The sequence below is a fragment of the Cibotium barometz genome, chromosome 29 (assembly GCF_041138505.1).
Source record: "Cibotium barometz isolate CiBa-2024 chromosome 29, ASM4113850v1, whole genome shotgun sequence".
Classification (NCBI taxonomy): Eukaryota; Viridiplantae; Streptophyta; class Polypodiopsida; order Cyatheales; family Cibotiaceae; genus Cibotium; species Cibotium barometz.
In genome coordinates, this window is record NC_141074.1 from 27,005,215 (window position 1) to 27,027,255 (window position 22,041).

General features: G+C 44.2%; 1 protein-coding gene across 4 annotated transcripts in view; it reads right to left on the reverse strand.

The window, feature by feature from the left end:
* EMB2458 (FtsH extracellular protease family) overlaps positions 1-16,530 on the reverse strand; it is a 137,214-nt gene extending 120,684 nt beyond the window's left edge. For all 4 annotated transcript variants that reach the window (XR_015269627.1, XR_015269626.1, XM_086823020.1 and 1 more), the window contains exons 1-2: positions 14,964-16,530; positions 9,616-10,003 (exon numbers count right to left, since the gene is read on the reverse strand). Coding sequence is in view for 2 of the 4 variants with exons in the window: in XM_086823020.1 (XP_086679146.1) it covers positions 9,616-10,003; positions 14,964-16,417 (1,842 nt within the window). In the remaining 2 variants the exon portion in view is untranslated. The remainder of the gene's footprint in view (positions 1-9,615; positions 10,004-14,963) is intronic.
* Between the last annotated feature and the right edge of the window lie 5,511 nt (positions 16,531-22,041).

Here is a 22,041-nt window from a genome sequence, read left to right on the forward strand (position 1 = left end):
CGCTGTCATCGACTCTACTTGCTATTGGTAAGCTTTTACGCTTTAATATGGGAGCAAGTAGCAGGAGGGAGGAACCGGATTACAAGATCACATACCCTGTGTAGTGTTCTCTTGTCCTACATGCTCTCTTGCAGATTGTTGCTACCATGTGTTGGTGGAACAATAGAGAGCAGATGGTAGGGAACATGGGCACTTGAGAGGGTAGTGTGGGTTGCAAGTCTACATCGACAACCACTTATTTGCAATACTTTATTCATATGCATTGGTATGGAAATCTGGTCAGAAATGCCCATGACACTATATACTTAATTCTCCCAAGATCAATATACTTTATTTGAGAGAGGGGTCGGCCGTTCCTGCTCATTGTGCGTCTCTTGTCAATTAAGCAATTTACTTCTTGTATTTGAACAAGTGTCCATCAAATCTTAGTGTATTTAAGTGTATCGATAAGCATTGTGTTCAACCAAGTTACATAAACCCAAGCAAACCTAGAGTAGTCATCAATGAATGTGACGAAGTAAAGATGCCTCCCTATGGATGGTGTCCTCATTGGACCACATACATCACTATGTATGAGGTGTAATTTACTTTCAGCTCTAACAGCTCCATCTTTGGGGAATGGTTTTCGTTACATCTTTCCCAAAATACACCCCACATACATGTCTTGGTGGAGACTCAAGAGGCGGCATATTATCAACCATATGATGCTTCTGCAGAAGCATCAAACTCCGAAAATTTACATGCCCAAAACGAGCATGCCATAGCTCTACATCATGCATAGCAGGAGTGAGGGCAACCACTGTATTTGCATCATAAGTACGCTTGTCATAGCTGTCCAGCTTATACAAGCCTTTGTATCGTGTTCCAGAAGTGACTATTTCATAACCCTTTGATGGGTCTTTTACTAAACACTTCCCATCTTCAAATTCAACCTTTAAACCTTGGTCGTTAATGGCTGAGACGGAGAGCAGATTTTTCTTTATCCTTGGAACATACAATACATTTTTCATACATATATTGGCACCATTGGCTGCAATAAGTATGACATTGCCAATTCCCTTTACTGGATATGTGGTATGATCTGCACATGATACAGTGCGGCCATTTGAAGCATAAACCAAGTGCTGAAATACATCTTTGCATGAAGTGATGTGGCTCGAAGCACCACTATCAAAATAACATGATACATCCCGTCTGTCAGATGCAATGCAAGACATATCATTGTCTAAAGCACTTGGTGTGCCACTAGTGCATGTGACCAAAAAAGTGTACTCTTCCTGAATTACGTTAGCTGATTGTTGTGCTTTGTCATCAAAAAAGTCTGCTACTGCATTGCCTGCTTCTTTCCTTTTCTCTTTTGCAATGCGACTTCCTACATTCACTGATGTAGTGTCCAGGCTTATGGCAGTAGTGACATTTGCCTTTCTTTTTGGGCTTGTTTGCATCCCCTTTGTCAGACTTTTCACCACTAGAAGAGGGTTGTCCATGACCAGCCTTGCTAGACTGTTGTGCCCCATGCTTAAAGCTCTTTGCTTTACCCTTATCCCTGGCTGTAAATGCCTTGTCTCCACCACGGTTGCTCGATAAGTTTGCTCTTGCTTGCTCTTCCTGCAAGAGTAAACCCACCAGCTCTTCAAAAGTAACAGGATCACCACCTCCTCTCATAGAGAGGTTGAGAGAGGTGTGAAAGCCCAAGTAGGAAGGTGGTAAAGAATGAAGAGTATTGGTGACCAGCTGTCTGTCTGGGATAACCTCATCAATGTTGAGCAATTGTTCTTGCAGATCTTTCACTTTGGTGAGATGATCTACCATGGAGTCACCCTCATCCATAGAAAGAAGATCCAATTGCCTCTTCAAGTAGGCAACTCTTGCCTCGTTGCGTACCTAATACATTGCTTCCAATGTGTCCCATGTGCGGAATAATAGTCCTTTTCACTGAAAGGGATATCAATGACATGGCCTGTGCATCCCTTGAGTCCCATCTCTTCTGCTCTTGTGTGGGAGCAGGTTCTACTTCAGGAGCTCTTTGAGCACCTCCCCGTTGAGGCGTGGCTGGCTGAATGGTAAGTGGGCATGTGTCATCACCACACACGATGCCCCAAAGCCTCTTGGCTACCAACAAATTACGGATCATGAAACTCCAGAGGGAGTAGTTAGATCCATCCAACTTGTCCTCCTGGGTGAGCACACCAAATACATCTGTAGCATTTTGAGCCATGTCAACAAAATATACCTGCAAGCAAACCAAGCACCAATGTGCACTGCCAGGCAACCAAATGTCCTGTGCAAATGTTTGTCTGCAAAACTGAAGCAAGTGTAAACCTGCACCAAATTGTCCAATTACACACAATGTGTATACATATGCGACAAATCACAGCTGTAATGCCCAATTACATGCTCCAATCTGAAAAGCCCCAATTTTTATGCACTCCAATCGCTTCAATGTGCAGTTAAAATTTCTGCAAGCAGAAGAGGCTTAAATTGCTGACTTTGAGCTTAATTTGGAAAACCCCTTCCCTGAAATGGCTGCAAAGGTTTTTTTTTTTTTTTGTGAAATCAAAGTACCTACAGGCGAGGACAGTACGGATGGTACAGATGGGGACAGGCACAAGCGAGTATTGCAGGCGTCAGTCGGGAAGTGCACGAACATGGAGAGGGCACACGCGAGCTGGCAGTACACGGACGTGGAGCAAGTACAGGCGTGCAGAGGGCACACGCGAGCTGGCCGACGCAGGTACTCAACACATATAGACAGCGGGACCGAACTGGAGGTCGGACGGTGTCAGACGGCGGGCAGTTCAGAGTCGGCTGGCAACTGGACTGAACTGGAGTCCGCTGGTGACAGGACTGAACTGCAGGAGCCGGCACAGCCGACGGGCGGAGCCCCCCGCGAGCAAAGGAGGCGGCGGCGGTTCCTTGTGCAGTAGCACCGCCGGAAACAGGAGGCGCAGTGGGACGACGAGCAGCGGTTCTCTCTCCACTAGCTTCGCCAGGACAAGACGGCGACAAACGGCGGACAGACTGGGACTGGGCGCCAGAACCTGTTCGACGGACGGAAGGCCAGGTCGACGGAAATACACAGTCAACTAAATTTCGCAGTAGACGAACTCGCTGTGCTGGTAGATATTAGGGACAAAATTCCACAAGGCAGCCCCCAGCTCTAATACCAATTGTTGGTGTTGGACTCACGCACTCACACACACAAACCTGCACATTAGGGTTAGGTGCAGGATGGAGAAGCTCACACAGAAATGAGAGAGAGAGAGAGAGAGAGAGAGAGAGAGAGAGCCAAAAGTGTGGTAGCCACAAAATGCAAGTCAACCCTTGCATGTGTGTCACATCCATATAATATAGAAGTACAAAATATTATATGTAGAGTGTCCTTTCACACTTGATATCCAAGGGGAAAAACCACATGGGAAAAAGTGCCCTTGGTTATGCCCTGTTCACACATAGCACTAGCATAAGTGAGCATATGCCTACATTCTCGAAGTTTCCTCCAGGCCTCTTTGCAATTCGGCCCTAAGAAAAGTCAGTCTAACTCATCCTCTTTCCAAGCGTAGAACTTGTGTTCCTTGTGTTGGGTGAGCCGTTGAGAAATCCGTTGCGCTTGGTGCTTCGTGATTTGCCCAATCTGTACCTCATGCTTAAGACGGGAGCGTGTGGCTCGGCATTCGTCATCATACCAACAGTTTTGGGGCATGGAACCCATAGTAGCATAAAAACGGATTTCATCATGATGAAACGCCACAAAACGTTTAGTGCACGAAATGTTACAAAACGCCACGAAACCCCTCAGTCGAAACCGCTTTTTGCCCAAATCCTCAATGTTTAGATTTTTTCACGAAAAATATTTGCAAGGCAAAAACAAGGTCTATAGTCAACGCACAAAGTGAAAAAAACCTTCCCAACCCACAAAAGAAGCATGGCCGAGCATGCGTGAAGGCCTCTGGAGTCCCTTCCCTCCTCCTCTTTCCTCCACTGCTTCTCCTCTTTTATGTTCAAGTAATATTTGATATGTGTTTTGAGTCTCTCTTTTACCTTTTTGTTGCTATGGTATAGATTTGATATGTGTATATAGGAAGTGTCATTTCGAAACTTTGCGTTTCATCCACAATAGACGAAACGAAACGAAACCTTTGAAACCCCAAAACGACGAAACGGACGAAACGTTTCAGTATGGTGGTGAGTTGTGTAGTGAGGGTGGGTAGGGGGACAGTAGGTTCCACATCCTGGAGTTGGCGGTAGATGTGGTTGGAGTAAACAAGGTCAAGCTCGTAATCAAAATGGACTTGGGTGTAATGTGAGATGGGGGGTGGTATGTTGGAACTTGGTGTGCAGGTAAGAGTGAAAGAGAGAGAGGCATGGTTAGCTTCAAAGGGGGGTGGCGGGATGGAGAAGTCAGCGAGAAGGTGTGCCAAAGCTGGAGATCCCATAAGGTAGTCCATAGTGCTAGTACCTCTAGAGTGAGGGAAGGATGTGAGGGCATCGGAGGAGGGCCATCAAGACATCCCATTATAGATAACGAGACCATGTGCAGCTACCAGCTCTAGGAAATATCTTCCATACACTGTGACGTCCTCAAGGTCCTGTGATGATCTCTGTAGCCCCGTGTCAGTGATGTCCAGCTCCTGTAGTTTGATATGGTCATCCAAATCAAGTAGGGGGACCTGGTGACTTCTCGTCCTGGTGTTGAAGTCCCCGAGCAAGAGGACTTCCCCCCTCCCAACTATGAGAACTCCATAATATCCCCATATAATGGTAAGTACGGTGACTTCCCCCCTCCCAACTGTGAGAATCTGTCGGAGAAGAAGAAGGCCTTCCTCTCCAAAAGGATAGCCCTTAAGGGGGAAAAGATTTATTTGGATGAGGACCTTACACCGGCACAGATAGCACACCACATGCCGCGTGTGCTTGAGGCAAGGAAAGGGGGGAAATGGGCGGTATATAGAGATGGCCGAGTCATCATTACAGAGAGGAGGCCCACTTGACGGTGCGCGGCCTATGAGACCTTGCGATTCACGGTGTGGAATTGCAACGGAGCCCTTAGAACAGATGCAGGACACTTTGAGGATACTTTCAGACACAGTGATATTGCTATGTATACGGAGACCCATCAATGCACAAACAAGAGGCTTCCTGACGTACAGGGTTATAGATGGGAATCAGTTTTCCGCCCTTAGCCACACACAGTGGGAGGTACAAGAGGATCTGGAGGAGTGGCACTACTTTACAGGGAGGAGCTTCGTGACAAAATACATGTGGTACATAGACTGCAGATGCAAGGTACATGTGGGTCCCAATATGCAGAGGGGGGCTCCACGAGCTATATGTGGCGGTATGCTACTTTCCCCCAGCCCGCTCCTCCAGGTTTGAACCATCAGGAGAGTCGCCCTATATACCACTATATGATGATATCATGAGGTTTGCCAGCATGGGAGATATTACTATTGGGAGACTTTAATGCACGTACAGGCACAGAGCAGACAGAGCTGTATGATACTCAAGAGGCTATGTACCGGGAGATCACGGCAGAGGATGTAGGGTTGCAGAGATCAACACAGGATGAGGGGGAGATTACAGATTATGGCAGGGATTTTCTCACACTCGGGAGTGCACATAGGTTGGTCATATACAATGGCTTATCGAGATAGCAAGGATCAGATGCTCTCACACACTGGAACTCTACAGGGGGAGCGAGCACAGTGGACTACTTGATGGGATCTCCTTCATTAATACCTGATGTGCGGGGTTTCACGACTTCCAGTCGGCCCATTGGCAGCAGACCAGCCGATCATGCATACCCGAGTTTCACACTAGTAAGTAGATCCCCGAGAGATGGACCAGCCACTCATCTACCTAGGTACCTGAGATATCAGTTTACACGTGAGACAGTTGGCGTTTACCGAGATGCAGTATCTGGATTCTGATGGCTTGTTCGCTTTAGACCCGCATAGCCCTCTGGACGAGATCACGAGAGGATTGGCAGGTGTACTACATGCATCCGCCTCATATGCGTTTCCTTGCACTATGATCCCTTCCACCCACCCCCGCAACACTGCCCCACATAACAGTTGGTATGATGATGAGTGTCATGAGACACGAGCACAGCTACAGCGTGAGATTGCCATTGGGGTCTCACACGCATAGACAGGCCAGGATGATCTTTCGGCGCCTTGTGCGGAGGAAGAAACGAGCCTATCTGGCTAAGCTAGAGGAGGAGATCTACCAACTCTTCCTAGGGAAGGACAGCAAGAGGGCATGGAAGATGTTTCAAGAGAGACAGCCTGGTACTCCGATTACTGCACCTGAGGCATGGCATACTTATGCTAGAGAGCTATATGATGCACCAGGACAGCCCCCCACCCCACCTCCACTGGGAGCTAGACCGGCTAGCAGCACCTTTTTTACTATGCCGATGGTGCTAGATGCGATAGACAGGTTACAGAATGGAAAGGCACAGGATCATGATGGCCTAGTTGGAGGGCACTTCTCACATGCACAAGACACTTTGGCTCCGCTCATGTACATGTATTTAATCGTGCCATTTGTGAGGGTTTCCCGACAAGCTGGACAGAGCATATCATTGTACCACTCTTTAAGAGTGGGGACCCCAAGATACCAAGCAACTACAGACGATCATGATTGGTCATTACTTGGCCAAACTATATGGCTCTATATTGGAGTCGGAGCTGAGCCGATGGGCAGAGATGCATGGTCATCGAGCACATGGACAGGCTGGCTTCAGGAGAGGATTTACTACCTTGGATCACATATTGACACTTCGAGCACTTATTGAAGAGGGCAGGGCACAGAAGAGAAGGATATACTGCTGCTTTGCGGACTTCCGCAAAGCCTTCAATACCGTACCACGTGCCAGGCTTATGCACAGATTGCATGACATTGAGGTACCCGAGGATATGTAGTGGGGGATATATGCTTTGTATGAGTCTGTGTGACAGGCAAAGTCGGAGCTCCAGGCGGACTATCTGATAGGGTGACCAGCACGATAGGGATGAAGCAAGGATGCCCGCTATCACCCACCCTCTTTGGACTGTACATTGATGCGGTCTCTGATTATGTAGACAGATTGGGAGGCCCAGCGGCATGCCTAGCAGGGGTGTTGATACCATCTTGTTATATGCTGATGATATTGTTCTAATCTCAGACTCTCCGGAGGAATTACAGAGACACTTGGATGCATTACAGGCTTTCTGTGCGGATAGAGATCTGACAGTGAACCTTGGGAAAACCAAGATTACACAGGCATGGGTGACGAGATCAGAGCCTCTATTTGATACGCTTGTCACACCGACCCTCCTGTACGGAGCTCCAATTTGGGGGCCTAGTATACATCACAGATCTCAGAGAGGGACGAATGAGGGATGGAGGCAAATGGAGAGACCACTGATTATGATGATTGCCCGCATGATTCGGAGCAAATCATCAGTACCACATGAGATTGTTCAGGCTGAGCTGGGTGCCCCACCAGTAGTAACCGAGGCCCTATTCCAGGCAGTTACCTTTTTACAGCGGCTATGGGAGCTCCCTCAGCAGAGGCACTCCCGATTGGCATTGACCTCATTCATACAGTTGGCAGAGGATGGAGATACTCATTGCTGGTACGCTCAGATGAGATCATGGTTTGACCTACATGGTTTGCAGATAGAGGCACTACCACCCTTTCAGTACAGTCTAGATTGTCCATTTTTGGATCTCACCCGCTTAGAGCAAAACCGTGTGATCAGGATGGATATCATCAGAGTGGACACAGAGAGGACATGGACTAGCCCCCTTGAGCCCTTAGGTACGAAAATGGCTCATTACAAGAGCCATTTTCTACACCTCTCACCAGATGATTTTATCACCCGCCCAACGTACATGGATGTACACCTATCACATGGGATACGTTGTTCCATTGGACAGATCCGGACCTCATCACACCAGCTACGGATTGAGACAGGGCGATATGTGCATCAGATCTTGGATGACCGCATTTGTCGGCTGGAGGCAGAGACAGAGGAGCACTATATTTGCCATGTACAGTCTATTATGAGATCCGAGGGAGATATCACTGCCTCTTCCGAGAGGGTTTTGGGCCGTTACGCAAGGTCATGGAGTTTGAGGATCAGAGATGCCTGGGATTGTTCCTACTTGAGCTCAAGAGACACAGAGAGACCCTCTTGGCAGACAGGAGACCGAGCCATGATGTACCTAGATAGAGGACCTTGACAGATTTCTTCGGCACCAGCACAAGCAACCCAACCCACACACCTCCTGATACCTTCTCCATTGGGCCATCAGGGCACCGACCGCGCTGCCAGGGAGTCACCACTGATAGAGCAGTCATCTTATGTCGTGCTCGTCGACCACGCCCACCAAGATCCCGACCACGGCATCCTCACCATCACCAGATGAGAGCCATTATTGCTCGGCATCCTCACCATCACCAGATGAGAGCCATTATTGCTCGGCATCGGAGGCACCTACCTCGCTTCTACGACCTCTGCATTCTAGACAGCCCCATGGCGGAGATACTTGATCTAAGGAGAGGGCAACACTTCAACTGATCAGTATACATGGATCTACCTAATATACATTTTTCTTTTTTCTTTTTTCAATATTTTCCAGTATTTTCTACTCAGTATCATCTCAGAGTCTTACAATTCTAATCTTATAACTATAGGACAATCAGTTTATTGTACTTTTTAGTCTCATTTAGTTGTTCTCTTTGATGAGACACCAAATTCAGATGTACTCTCAGTTTTGGTCTCATAGGCCATTATGGCCTCTTAGAGACGTTAATATATCATTTCATTTCAATCAGCCCATGTGGCTATGAATCTACCTCCTTTCACCTTCTTCTAGATTCTTCTTCACACCTGCACCCTTGAACCACCTTTGATGGCTGAAAACTTTAGCTCTCAAGATGAATACACACTTCCCAATGAGCTCCATAAATGCCGGAGACATCATCTTATTGAACGTCACGTTGGTGGATTGGGTGAGTCCGAACGGCATCGCCACAACCTCATAATGGCTAGATCAGCCTGGAAAGCCATCTTTGGGATGCTAGCCTCAAAGATCTGAATAGGATGGTTGACTAAGCTTGAGCGTCCAAAGAATATACAATCATCACCTCCTGCAAACAGTTATAGAGCGGTGCAGATGGTGCAAAAGTTTACTCCATAATTTTTGTTTTGGCAAGAAAGAGAAAATGCCAGCCTGTCTTGAATACATCTACAATCTGTGCCTGCCTTGAATACATCTATAATCCATGCCTGTGTTTTGCTCGGTGTCTCTGATTATTTCCAGCAAAGAAAGAGTTTTGCACGAAAGTAAGAAAGTCTAGAATAGCATGCGTACCAGGGAGAGAAGCCATAAGACAAGCACCAATCACACTTTGCACTTTCTACAACTACATACAGTGGCAATCGAAGAAAAGAATGGTTTTGATGTGAATTGCACCTCATTTGAAAAACATCATGATACTTTTTTTCTTTCCATGATATTTTTTTGTTCCCAAGAAGATTCTCAGTAAAGCAAGAGAAGCACCAAATTCTGTCAAAAATCTGTGATCAAAACAAGTCGAGAAGAATGAAAGAGAGTGCAGACCTGTTTTTGTGCAGCATATTGACGCCCAACCTCAGGATTCTCTCTCAAAAACTGTTTCAGTTCTGCTTTCTTTTCCTCTTTCATTTTTTGAAGGCTTGGAGCGACTATAATATTCCCTTGCCCAGCCTGACTGTCTGCATTGATTCTCTCAGCTTTGATGTCTTCTTGGATCATGTTGTCTATGGTCTCCAACAATTTCTTTGATGATTCATCCTCCAGCCTCACTTTAGCCAAAAATACTTTGGTTTGCTCGTCCATGCGTGGCTCTGACTGCTCTATATCAACGGCTTCTGGTAAGAATTTGTGCTCCAAAACATTGTTCAGAGCCTTCCTCAAGTCATTCACAACCTTTTCTTGTGCCTCTCTTTGTTGTAACCCTGCTGCTGAGCTGTATATTAAAGAAAGTTTTAAAAACCAAAAATTGCAAGACAGCTGGCAACTACTTACCCTCACAAAAATCAGCTGCAGTAACCACATGTCTACCACATCCACACATCCAAAAACTCTTGGAGGAGTATAAGCATTGCAAATTAGAAGACAAATCAATGCATTTGTTGTTTGACTGGTTGACAATTCTGAGACACCACTGTCCTGTTTAACAGAAGTGCCAGTGGAGTTATGGAATGTTTCATCACATTATAAAAGAGCTCCAAAACTTGTCATGAGCTTCTTACGATGCAAATTTCTAAAAACAAAAGGATCCTGTTGTGCATCGTATTATGCAGTAGTAGAAAAAGGTTTAAGAACCTCTCAAGGATTCAAAGGTAAACCAATTAACCCACTTTGAATGTAAGCTTAGCTCAATCCTCACCTATGCCAAAACTTATCTTTTCACAACATCGATTATTGCCCTTATGGGCTAGCTATGCCACGGGCTGGCCTTTGGCTGGCCCATAGACCTATCTACAATGCAACTACTACAATAGCTATGCTATGGATTTGACTTCTTTTGTAAATCGGCCTTGGCCTTCAGACAAAACCAAAGGGCGGTGCAAAACAAACTTGCACACAAAATACTTCAACACCTCTGAAGACCTAGAAAAGGAAAACAAACAGGGGGAGCTAGAGTGCTCCTGCGAACAGTACACGAATACCAATTGGCCCCAAAACCTAGTGGCGCCCCTTGCGGTATTTCTTTAATAGATTATAAGAGCTTTGATTACAATAAGGCTAGAAACTCAGCCGTCATGGTAGAACTCCTGAAGCCTACAAAGACCCCGCATCATGGCTTCATGTTCACTCGGCATCCACAAACAATTCCAACTATTGTTCACATCAAAAGGCTCTTTCACATGAGTCCTGTACACAGAAGCTTTCTCCCTCGGTCAAGGCTGCCACAACCATCCATAGCCTCTCACCCTATGGACAGCATCACACCCTGACACATCCAGTGCTCTTGTATCACAACAAAGACTCCAAAGTGTTTCCCAAAAGAGAACTCGCATCACAGCACAACATACCATCCAGTCGACACACCTGTACCATCCTTCTCTGCCCTCCAAGGATACTATCCATCTCAGGCATCCACAAACAATTCCAACTATTGTTCACATCAAAAGGCTCTTTCACATGAGTCCTGTACACAGAAGCTTTCTCCCTCGGTCAAGGCTGCCACAACCATCCATAGCCTCTCACCCTATGGACAGCATCACACCCTGACACGTCCAGTGCTCCTGTATCACAACAAAGACTCCAAAGTGTTTCCCAAAAGAGAACTCGCATCACAACACAGCATACCATACAGTCGACACACCTGTACCATCCTTCTCTGCCCTCCAAGGATACTATCTATCCATCTCAGTCATGGATTCCCCAACCCTATCCAATCAACAGCAAGGCTGTACAATACATGTGTCCATTCATGTAACCACTACCTGCATGTGACCTATCTCTTGGAGAAGCCAAAAACATGTTTCCTCAAGAAACCATAGACTTGTTTCCACCTTAAACCAAAGACCTGTATCCCATAAACCATAGGCCTGTTTCCTCGAAACCAAAGTCATGTTTCCATGAGAAACCCACAGAGACACCATCCAAACACGATGCCAAAACCAAGGCTGTTTACCACAGTAAAACCCTGTGCTTTTTCCATAACCCAAAGAGAGAAAAAGATATGTCCTGCTGTATTGCAAAGCGAGGGACAACCTGCAGATATGTCTACGGGTATCCAAGTGTGGGATGCACATGACACCTTCTCTCCTCTATGGATCTGATCTCTGTGTGTAAGAGGTAGCGAGCTAACTCTCGATCCACTGGCTATCCGAGGAGCTGCTGTAAAGAGGCAAGACGACTCCTCAAACTCCTCTCCTGCTCCCGGAAACCCTCTAATTTGCTCTGGGCTGCCTCCTGCAAGAAAGTGCTAATCTCCCCTAAGCCCTCATCCAATGTGCACACAGCATAGCCTCAAAAAAAATCCAATCTTGCCCATATTCGCTTTATCTGCTGCATATCTCTGGGTCCTGAATGAGGCTGTCCGGAATCCTTGAGCTCACATGCTTGTAATGCCTCCATGGGTCCTCTAAGGACAAAATAACCGGGGTGTGATCTAAAAAGGAAGTACATGTCGGAGAGATGGTCGCGATCAAAAAAAAAATGAAGAAAGCTTTCAGCGCTAGCAATCAAGGCTCTTGCTGAAGATATGCAAGGGGGAGAGAAGAGTCAGTCTGAAGCAAGGCTATCCAATGATGAGAATCTCAACGTCCTTTGCAGCCGTCAAGAAGAGAACAGACGAGATGGAGGAAGCTCGCACAATCGAGAGAGGGAAAGTTCGCCTGATCATGAGCCGTCACACAGTCAAGAAAAGGTAAGTTCGCCTGATCATGAACCGGTTAGGTCACACAGTCAAGAAGAGGTAAGTTCGCCTGGTCATGGGGAAAATCGCCTCTTCCTCTACCTGTAAACGTGCAGCGCAATCTGACAGAAGTGGGAAAGTTACCTGTCATGACTGGCCTAATGCCATCTCCAGTAATGGGTGAAGATATGCAAATGAAGGAATGGGCTGATGTCTAGGATGAGATGCCTTTGCTGGGGGTCAAACAGGCCATTAATAAGGTGAATGGAGTTAATAAATCTTTTATGGATTCTCTTGGACTTGATGCCATGGCTTGTCAAAGTATTGAGTGGGCTAAGAAGAGAATGTATCAATCTCTACAAGAAAAAGGCTTGTCAGAAGTTCAACACATAGAGGGAAAGAGAGGAGAATCTTCTCCAAATTCAGTAGAAGTCTCTGTTTCTTCTGAATTTGTGGACAAGCAAGTAGCACTCTTTGCCTCTTGTGGGTTAATGTTATACTGTACACGGAAGGTTCTTTCCAGACATGAGATTAAGGGCTGGCTGGAAAAGGAGATTCTACAAGCACCTGTGGTTAGGGAGCTGAGAGGGGGTGTTAGAAGTCATCTCCTGTCTGTATATTTACACCAGGGCCTCTATTGTGGGTGTGCCCGCCCAAATTAGGTGTTTTCTCATTTTTCCCCACTCTCCATATTTTTCCCTATTTTTTCTCCTGTGGGAGGCTGTCCTGTGCATGTCGGCTACCTCTGTATGCTGGCCAACTGCAAGATAGTGTGCTCTGACACTGGCCGACTGCTCCCTGCTTCTCTCTACTACTGGCCGACTTCACATGTGCTGGCCAACTTGAGATGCAGCAGTCGAGTGTCCTTATGGGTGCTGTCGGCTGTCCTATTGCTGGCCGACTGCTCATGTGGGGCCATATAAAATGGCCCCATGGCCCCCCACTCATTGTATTCAGTATTTAGGATTTTCTTGTGTATATAGAGCAGAGTTACACGCCTCTCTCTCTCCTTCTCCATTGCTGTATTTTTCTGCAGTGCACTTGCTCGTGTTCTCAGATTTTGTCATCATCTCCGCTGCATATTCTGACAATTCGGGCCTCTATGTATGCACATCTCTCTTTCACAGTTTTGTGGAATTAAGTGGCATATGTTTAAGGTTGTGGCCAATTTAAGTGTTATTGCATTAATGGTCAAGTGTTTTGTGAAACCCACACGGAGTTACAACAACATACGGCTTCCAGCTACTTTTCACCCCACCAAATGGGATTGAGCTTAAGGTCACCAAAGGTCCACGCAAACCCATTAATAGAGATCCTAAAGGACAATGGTTATAACATATTCCACCCATGTCCATGGGTTACATCCCATCAAACAAGTGGAAAATCCACATGACTCCAAAATCTTAGAATCAAAATAAACTACATCCACCCTCGAGTATCTCTGACCATCGTGGGATCCAACCACATATACAAAGTCAGGATATCAAATGGTCCAACCGTCAAACAACTAGTCTAGACATTCATTCTAAGACTGAGAAGTTCCAAACTTCTCATTTCTCTCATGTAGAATTCCGGGCCAAACTCACCTATGCTAATAGTCAAGGATGTTTGATAGAGGTTTGTTGCAGCCATCAGCCTCAGCTTGCCAACAACATAGGTGACATCCATACATAGCAAGGGTGCACAGCAACCTGTCGTCGACGCACGTTGCACGCACGCATACACACACAATGCGCAGCCACAACCTGCATCGCATCCCAAAAAATTCCATCCAAAGTAGCTTCCATGCTCACACATGGTTACACAAGCTCGCGGAAATGACTTCCATCAAAATGCGCACACAAAAACTACACCCATCATCCTCCCCATGACAAAGATCAACAATCACAAACCAAAAGCACCATGGAACCGACATGAATCAAATGACCACTCTCAAAGAGATAGCAACACATAATCCGTCACATGAAACCCTCCTCTGATACCAGCTGAAACAGCCCTCAATCTCCTAAGCAGCTCTTGCAAGACAAATGCACACAAACCAACATAGATATGGTGCCGGAGGCTAACCACTTAACGATAACTCCCTTTGGAGCACCCCCGTGCTATGATAGACCATGATCATACTCTACCCCTAAACGCCTGCAGTCCATATGACTGGAGTTTACCTGTCTAGGTGTGTCTAGAGCCATGGCCAAGGCCTTGCTTGGATCCTGATCTCCCACCAAATCCTCCCCGGTAGAAATCTAGGGCTTATGAGCAAAAAACTCGCTTATATAGGCTTGGGTTAATAATAAAGCACAAAAGCACACTTATTAATAATTGTGTATAGCTTTTCACATTAACCCTTGCCAAGAAGCACCCATAAGTCAATGTGTCCCATCTTGGGCCATCCTAGGTATAATTATGCCTAGCCTCAAAACACACCAGCCACGTTATGACATGTCATAACAAGAAGCCAAGATCACCTCACTATGAAGTGCAAGAGAAAGTCCAATGGTATAAGAAGCAAGCCAGAAAAGCAGGCCTAGAATGCCTATAGTGACCCAAAGATTAAAACCTTAAAGAGCTTTCGTCCTTCAGAAAAGTTGAGATGGCCTCTTCGAGTTGTTTCTCTAGACTTGGGAGCTTCTCCAGTGCTGCTTGCAAACTTCCTCTCTCTCTCTGCTGCATCTCTGCCTTCACATTCAGCATCTTTTCCCATACCTCTGTAATTTCAACGTCTAAGTCTTGCAGATCCTTCTTCAACACTTCTTTGCTGCCATTAAGGGTCTGTAGTTGTTCCTGTACAGTGAGATGCCTTGTAATGACCTTTCCTAGCCTGTCCCTCAATCGTGTTTCTTCTGTTCTGAGCTGTGAAAGAGCCTTCTCCATATCTCTCAAGGCCCTTCCTTGCAGCCTTCTCTCTTCCAGCCTAATATCGTCAACAAGTTCCCTTGCTTTCCGCAGCAAGGCTGCCTCCCTATCGGTCCTCCCTAAAGTTTCCTTCTGAAAAGCCTGTAAGGATGCAAATTTATAACCAAAAGCCTGTCTTAAATTGTCCTCGTATGAAGACACATAAGTGTCAGCCTTAAGATTTCCCTGTGATTTTTCCTTGTAAGCTTGAAAGGTCCTGTCCAAAATAGCCAACACTCTTTCCTCCTGAGGAGAAAAGGAGCTCTCCATTCCTTGCTTGCCAGATCTAGTTTTAGAAAGCTCTTCTAAGTCTTGTTTTGCTGCCTCAGACCTCTCCTTTTGTTCCTTCACCCTCTTATGAAGCTCCTTTAGTTTGCCTTGAATGCTGTTTTGGGTGTGGCCCTCATTCTGGACCCTGCCCAGCTCCTCATCTTTTTCCTGGAATTTCTTAAAAAGGATCTCATAAAAGTCCTGTGATTGTTGGGATGTAACACCTACATCAGCAGCAGGGGCTGCATAAGCAGGTGATGCCACCTGTGAAAATGGTTGTAAGACTAAACAAACCAAAAATACAACAGAAAGTAAAACCCGCCCTAAAACCCTGGGTAGGGTTGTAATCCTGCAGTGACCTAACCCTAAATTGCAAAAGGAGGGTCTTCTCAAGACCAAACCATCACAAGTGGCAAGTGGCATGTGCTCCCTGAAGTCCAAACATCTCACAATATGTAATACGGGTTTCAGGACCATCTCCACATGAAGAATCTTGCAGGCCTTCAAAACCAGAGTTTCAATTTCAACACCCTTGTCAATTTTCCACGCTAATGAGCAGCTGCCACTTTGCTTAGACAGAGGAGGCTGGCAACAAGCACGTGCTTGCGCTCTCCATCGCCCTGTTTGCCACTCCGATAGACCCTGTACTCTGGGCCTGGGGTTTGAAAGCCAGTCCACACTGCATCCCTTCCTGGATATCAAGATTCTTCTTTTGCCATTACACAATGATACATTGCTGAAACGCCCAAACTCCACATTGTTCCCGATAAAATTCGTCTTGCCAGCACGCAAGCAGCATGAAAGAGCCCCCGAGCTGGCGGACTGAGTGGGCAAGGGCCCCGTGCTCATCACTGCAGAGAAGAGAAATATAGCCACAGGCAAAATGTCGCCCGCCGCCGGCGGATAAAGGATCGGTCTAGAGCCCAAAAAAAGCAATGCATGGGTTTAGTGGTTTTGAATCTTTTCACATCAAAGGGCCTCAATACATTTATATTAATTTTTTTAATGTGTGTATGTGTATATATATATGTGTATATATATATGTGTGTGTATATATACACACATATATATACACACACGAACATATATATATATATATATTATATATGTATATGTATATGTATACACACACATATATAATACACACAAGCACATATATATATGTGTGTATATATACACACACACACACATATATATATATATATATATATATTGTGTGTGTGTGTGTGTATATATATATATATATATATATTGTGTGTGTATATATATATATATATATTTGTTTATTTATTTATTTTTTTTAATTTTACAAGATGCATGTTGCTAGCACAGTTTGAACTAGCACTTGTTGTAGGCTTTTGTAAAATGCGATAACACATGTAATTTTATATTTGCTTTGAAATGAATTGATAAAAACAAGTAAGGTCCATGAGAGGCCTTCCTTTGTTAAAGGGGGTCACGGAATGTGGAGAAAGGGAGGACGACAAGAGATACTTACATGTTCAAAGACTTTTTGCATGAGCCAAGTTAACTGACCAAAACCATTAACCATCAATTATAATTTTGCCTAGAAAACGCAACCAAAATCGTTAAACTCAACTCGACCATCAATTATAGTTTTGCCTAGAAAACTTGGTCATAGCACATCTGTAAGGATGAGAGATTACAGTTGCCATAGAAATGCAATAAATGTATTTAGCCAAATTAGCGTGGCTTGTGGGGAAATGGCATTTAAAAAGGGGGTTACTTTTATTCATGTACCGAAAATGTTTTTTGAATTTTAAATATTTAGTTAGGGTTGAAATCAATTTATCATTGTGTCTAGCTTTGTAAAATAAACCAATGAGGCCACCCCTCCGAAATGGAAAAATTAGCAATTTGAATATTTATATACTTGTTTTATAAAAATATGTCAAGAAGAGGCACACAATCATTACTTTTAAAGTACCACTCTCAAAACCATTGGAGAGACTAATGAAAAAATTAAGTCGACTTGCAAGGCTAAGATAATTTTCTCCACATTTCTCAAGAGTGGAATGTGAGATTCTATGATGGAGGTGGTTGTTAAGCTGCTTTATTACTGGCGAGGTTTGGGTTATTAAACAAAGTAGGAAGTAAAAGTAGGTGCCTTATTACTGGTGAGGTTTGGGTTATTAAACAGAGTAGGAAGTAGTAGTAAATAGTTAGACAACTTGTTATGCTTATACCTTTCAAAAGAAAATCAGGTGATGGGTTAAACCATGGACCAGGCTTCAACCCACCATGGCCACCCCATCCAGAGATGTACTTGGAAAGATGTTGACGGCAAGGCTATGGTGTATACGAACTTTTCAGTTCTTCTACCCCATTGGCTGAGTATATGGAGCAATTCCTACAGTACTTACTGGTTGAAATGAAGAATGGCAAGCTAAAAGCTTGCCCATTAATATGACTGGATATGGATGATCTAGGAGCTTAGTAAATTATATTTGATGTTCTCTTGTTTATGAAAGTGTGGTTTAATTGACTTGTTCACAAGTCAATTAAATTATATTTGATGTTCTCTTGTTTATGAAAGTGTGGTTTAATTGACTTGTTCACAAGTGTGAAAATCTAAATAATTTTACAAGCGTGAAAATCAAGAGATTTTCACAGTGATATCATGTGGTCAAATATTGATCTCCTCACCTAGGGCATGACTTGTGGCAGTTTCTTGATAATGTTAGTACTCCCCTTGGTCAGTATGGTGATTTATGGAATTACATCATTAAACACATTCGTCAAATGGCAACGGAATCATGCATAGCTTGTATTGATGACTATAGTGAGAAAATAGTGAAAACGTAATGTGGAATAGTCTATGGTACTTATAATATTTTTGAGATTATTTTGGTTATATTGGAATATGGAAAGTACATTACTATAGACATGTTTTTCAAGGAAATTATGTTTTGAACAATAATAAAAGAAAAGAAAAGTGGTGATAATAAGTGAGCATCCTCATGAACATAGTTGGCCACATTTCATTTGCAACAATCAAAAAATTTGAAAATGTGTCGAAGTTAAGCTTATTTGGGCTTCTTGGCACACATGATGAAAATAATTGGCCATGTAGACACATTTTGATAATGTCTATCCCTTGTGACGTGAAAAATTGAGTTTTTTGTTGTAAACTAACTCCCTTCTTTAGTTGATATTTGCATGATCACATGTTATATACAACACATTAGTGATGATATATTAGTGTGTGGATACCAAACATCAAGCTTAAGTGTACACGCTTATGGCGTGAAAAACCAGGGTAGTTTTTCATGGTGCTAAGACTTCTTTCCCCTGATTATTGATTGATCTTAATATTTAGTAAGCATATAGAAGTGGTGGATCAATGTTTTTTCATTTCTTTCATTAGTGATGATATATCGTGTGCATACTAACACATCAAGCTTAAGTGTGGCGTGAAAAACTAGGGTAGTTTTTCATGGTGCAAAAATTTCTTTCCCCAGATTATTGATTGATCTTGATATTTAGTAAGTCATATAGAAGTGGAGATCAATGTTTTTAAATATCTTTCATGATTGATATTCATTGATGTGAAAAACTAATTTGGTTTTTCATGGCATGAAAAGAGGTTCTCACAATGCAAAGTTGATGATGAGGCTCGGGAGAGGTAAGCACGATTTGTGGATGTCCATCAGCTTTACCTTCCTCCTTATGATGATTTTCATGGTGATGAAACAATGGTTATTTCTTGCATGAGTTTAGAATATTGAGTTGAATTTACCTTTGATGATTATGCCCAATGATAAGTGACCAATGCATATTGAGTTGAATTTACCTTTGATGAATATGCCCAATGATAAGTGACCAATGAGTGTCCTTCTTGAATTGAAGAGAGAAGATGGTGGTGTAGATTCTCTCATTCAACCTTTGTATGTTTCAAGTTCTCTTACTTTAATTATGCATACCTTACGAGCAACAAGTTCTTGTACCTACCCTCATTTTTTAGAGAGTAGGTTCTTATGTCTACAAAGCTTCTGCAACATATGGTGTTAGCTAAAAAAGTGGGTTCACATATACTATCGAGTCCATTATGGATGGAATAGACAAGGATGTTGAAACTCAGAGAGTTGTCATTCATCAAGTGGTGAGGTAGTAACTTGTTGGTTGCCTTTGTTGAGTTGAGTGCAAGCAGGTTTTTGTGGATCATCCATTTTTGGGAGAGAGTTCTTGTGGACGGCTTGCTACTGCTTTGGAATCCACACCATGTGAGACTTTGGTGCTAAGATTGGTTGATGAGGCTTTGTTCTGCTAATTTCTTTAGGCATCCATATGAAGAATTCAATTACCTTCATGATACCCTTGATCTTGGAGTAGGCACGTGGGCACTAATATTTTTTGAACCGATTAGGAGCTGGTGGCATTTTTGTTGAGGTTTCTTCTTGTGTGGTTCTTGTGGATTTCTTTAGAATCCACATTTCTACATTACCTTCATAGTACCCCTTGTAACAAGTTATTTTGAACCCACAACATGTGAGTTGGTAGAGTATTGCAAATCAGAGTGTAACCTTCATCGCAACTAAAGGGTAGGGAAGACATCCATGGTAATAATCACTAGTAGATGATGAGAGAGAAAGAGATGTAATAAAACTTAGTAAAGAGAGAGAGAGAGAGAGAGAGAGAGAGAGAGAGAGCAAATGATTGCACGTATAATGTACGATTTGATTGATTGTTGTCATCACCAAGTATAATACCTTTTTGTAGGCTAGGAAACCTTATTTTAACCCAAAGCGATCACACACACACACACTTGATGCCATGTGACACAAATTTGTGCTCCCACAAAGGCTTTGTTGTAGTTAGTACTGCTACTAGCTTTTTCTCCTATCCTTCATTAGATTTTCAAACCTTACTGCTACACACAATATCTCCAAGATCTGCTCAAATCATGTTATTCCTCGCATACTCTTGATGAGCACAACCACTTTATCTTCATCCTCAAGTCCACAATTGAGGTTGTCATGATGTTGAGGTATTGACCCGAACTTGGCTAGGTGGTCGCTCAACTCTTCATTGTCATTCACTTTAAGATCATAAAATTTGTGCTTTTAAAAAGACTTTAGAGTTTGTGATTTTATTAGGGAGGATGTTTTTCAGCTTTGCCCATATTTCTTTGGCTGTTGATTTGAAGTCAATATGATGCACCAAAGAATTAAGCAAGGTGCTTGGGCCAATTAAAGCGATGGCTCGCTCATTACGTTATCGCCATAGTTTGTGCTTTTCTGGATCAATGTCTCCCCAATCTTTGTCATCGCCCAAGACTATCTCCTAGACTCCCTCTTGCATTAGCAAAAATTGCATTTTGGTCTGCCAGGTAGGGAACTCAATGCCAAAGAACTAGTCTATATATTTTGTTGGTATTGATAGTGCCATGATGTTGATGTCGATGTGAGAAGCGGATGTTAGCAGAGTGTGAGGTAAGGCATGGACACTCTCATGGGGAGTAGACACAATGTGGGCACCGGCCTCAAGGCACCGACGGGAGGCAGCACGAAGGTACCACGCAGGTGCCAAGGCGGGAGCTGCGAAGGTACTACGATGCACGGTGGGAAGATGGCCGAGCGGAGGGCGCACAGTGGGAAGACGGGTAAAAAATGTCCGAGGCATGGAAAAAAGCCAGGTTGCGCCCCACAAGGGCCTAGGGAGCCCAGCGCCACCTTGCAGCAGGTGGCTCAGCCTAGTTGCCTAGGGTGCTTGCCCCCCAGTGGGTAGATCAACTTAGCCCCACTGGCACCCTATTATGAGGTTCACCGGTATGGGCGCGACGTAATCAGGCGGAGGCAGCTAAGGCGGTGGTGGCATAACCATAGAGAGGCGGAGGTGACGCGAATACAGAGGGCGAGAGCTGCAAGAGCAGGAGGATGCACGTCGGGAAGATGGCCGAGCAGGAGGGCGCATAGCAGGAAGACGGTCGAAAAATGTTTTGAGGGCGCACAGCAGGAAGACGGTCGAAAAATGCTCGCGGCAGGCCAAAAAGGCAGGTTTCCCCACAAGGGCTTATGATTCTCAAGGATATTGGGATGGTGTGAATTCTGGTGGCAATGCATATGCCTATGATGACCGTGATGCCTATGACTACGATATTCATCGTAGTCATGAAAGCTTTCAACTCTACACACTTTCTTGATAATAAAGATTTGCTACATTACTTCTAAGATGCTCCAAAGACTTGCACCTTTACAATTTCTTAATCTTTTGCTACCCATATTTGCACAAGACCAAAGATCTTTGACAAATCCCTCACTAAAACAAGAAATCGCTCATATATGATCACTTTGACCACGATCAATGCAAAAGTACTCTCTGTTTTGACTTCTTTGAAAAGTCAACCGGTGAGTAAATTGCCACTTTAACCAAGCGAACAGGGTCCAAATCTTGCAGTTTTTAGGTTGTGGGAATGAGGCAGCATACTATCCAGCCATGATGTCAAAATAGGT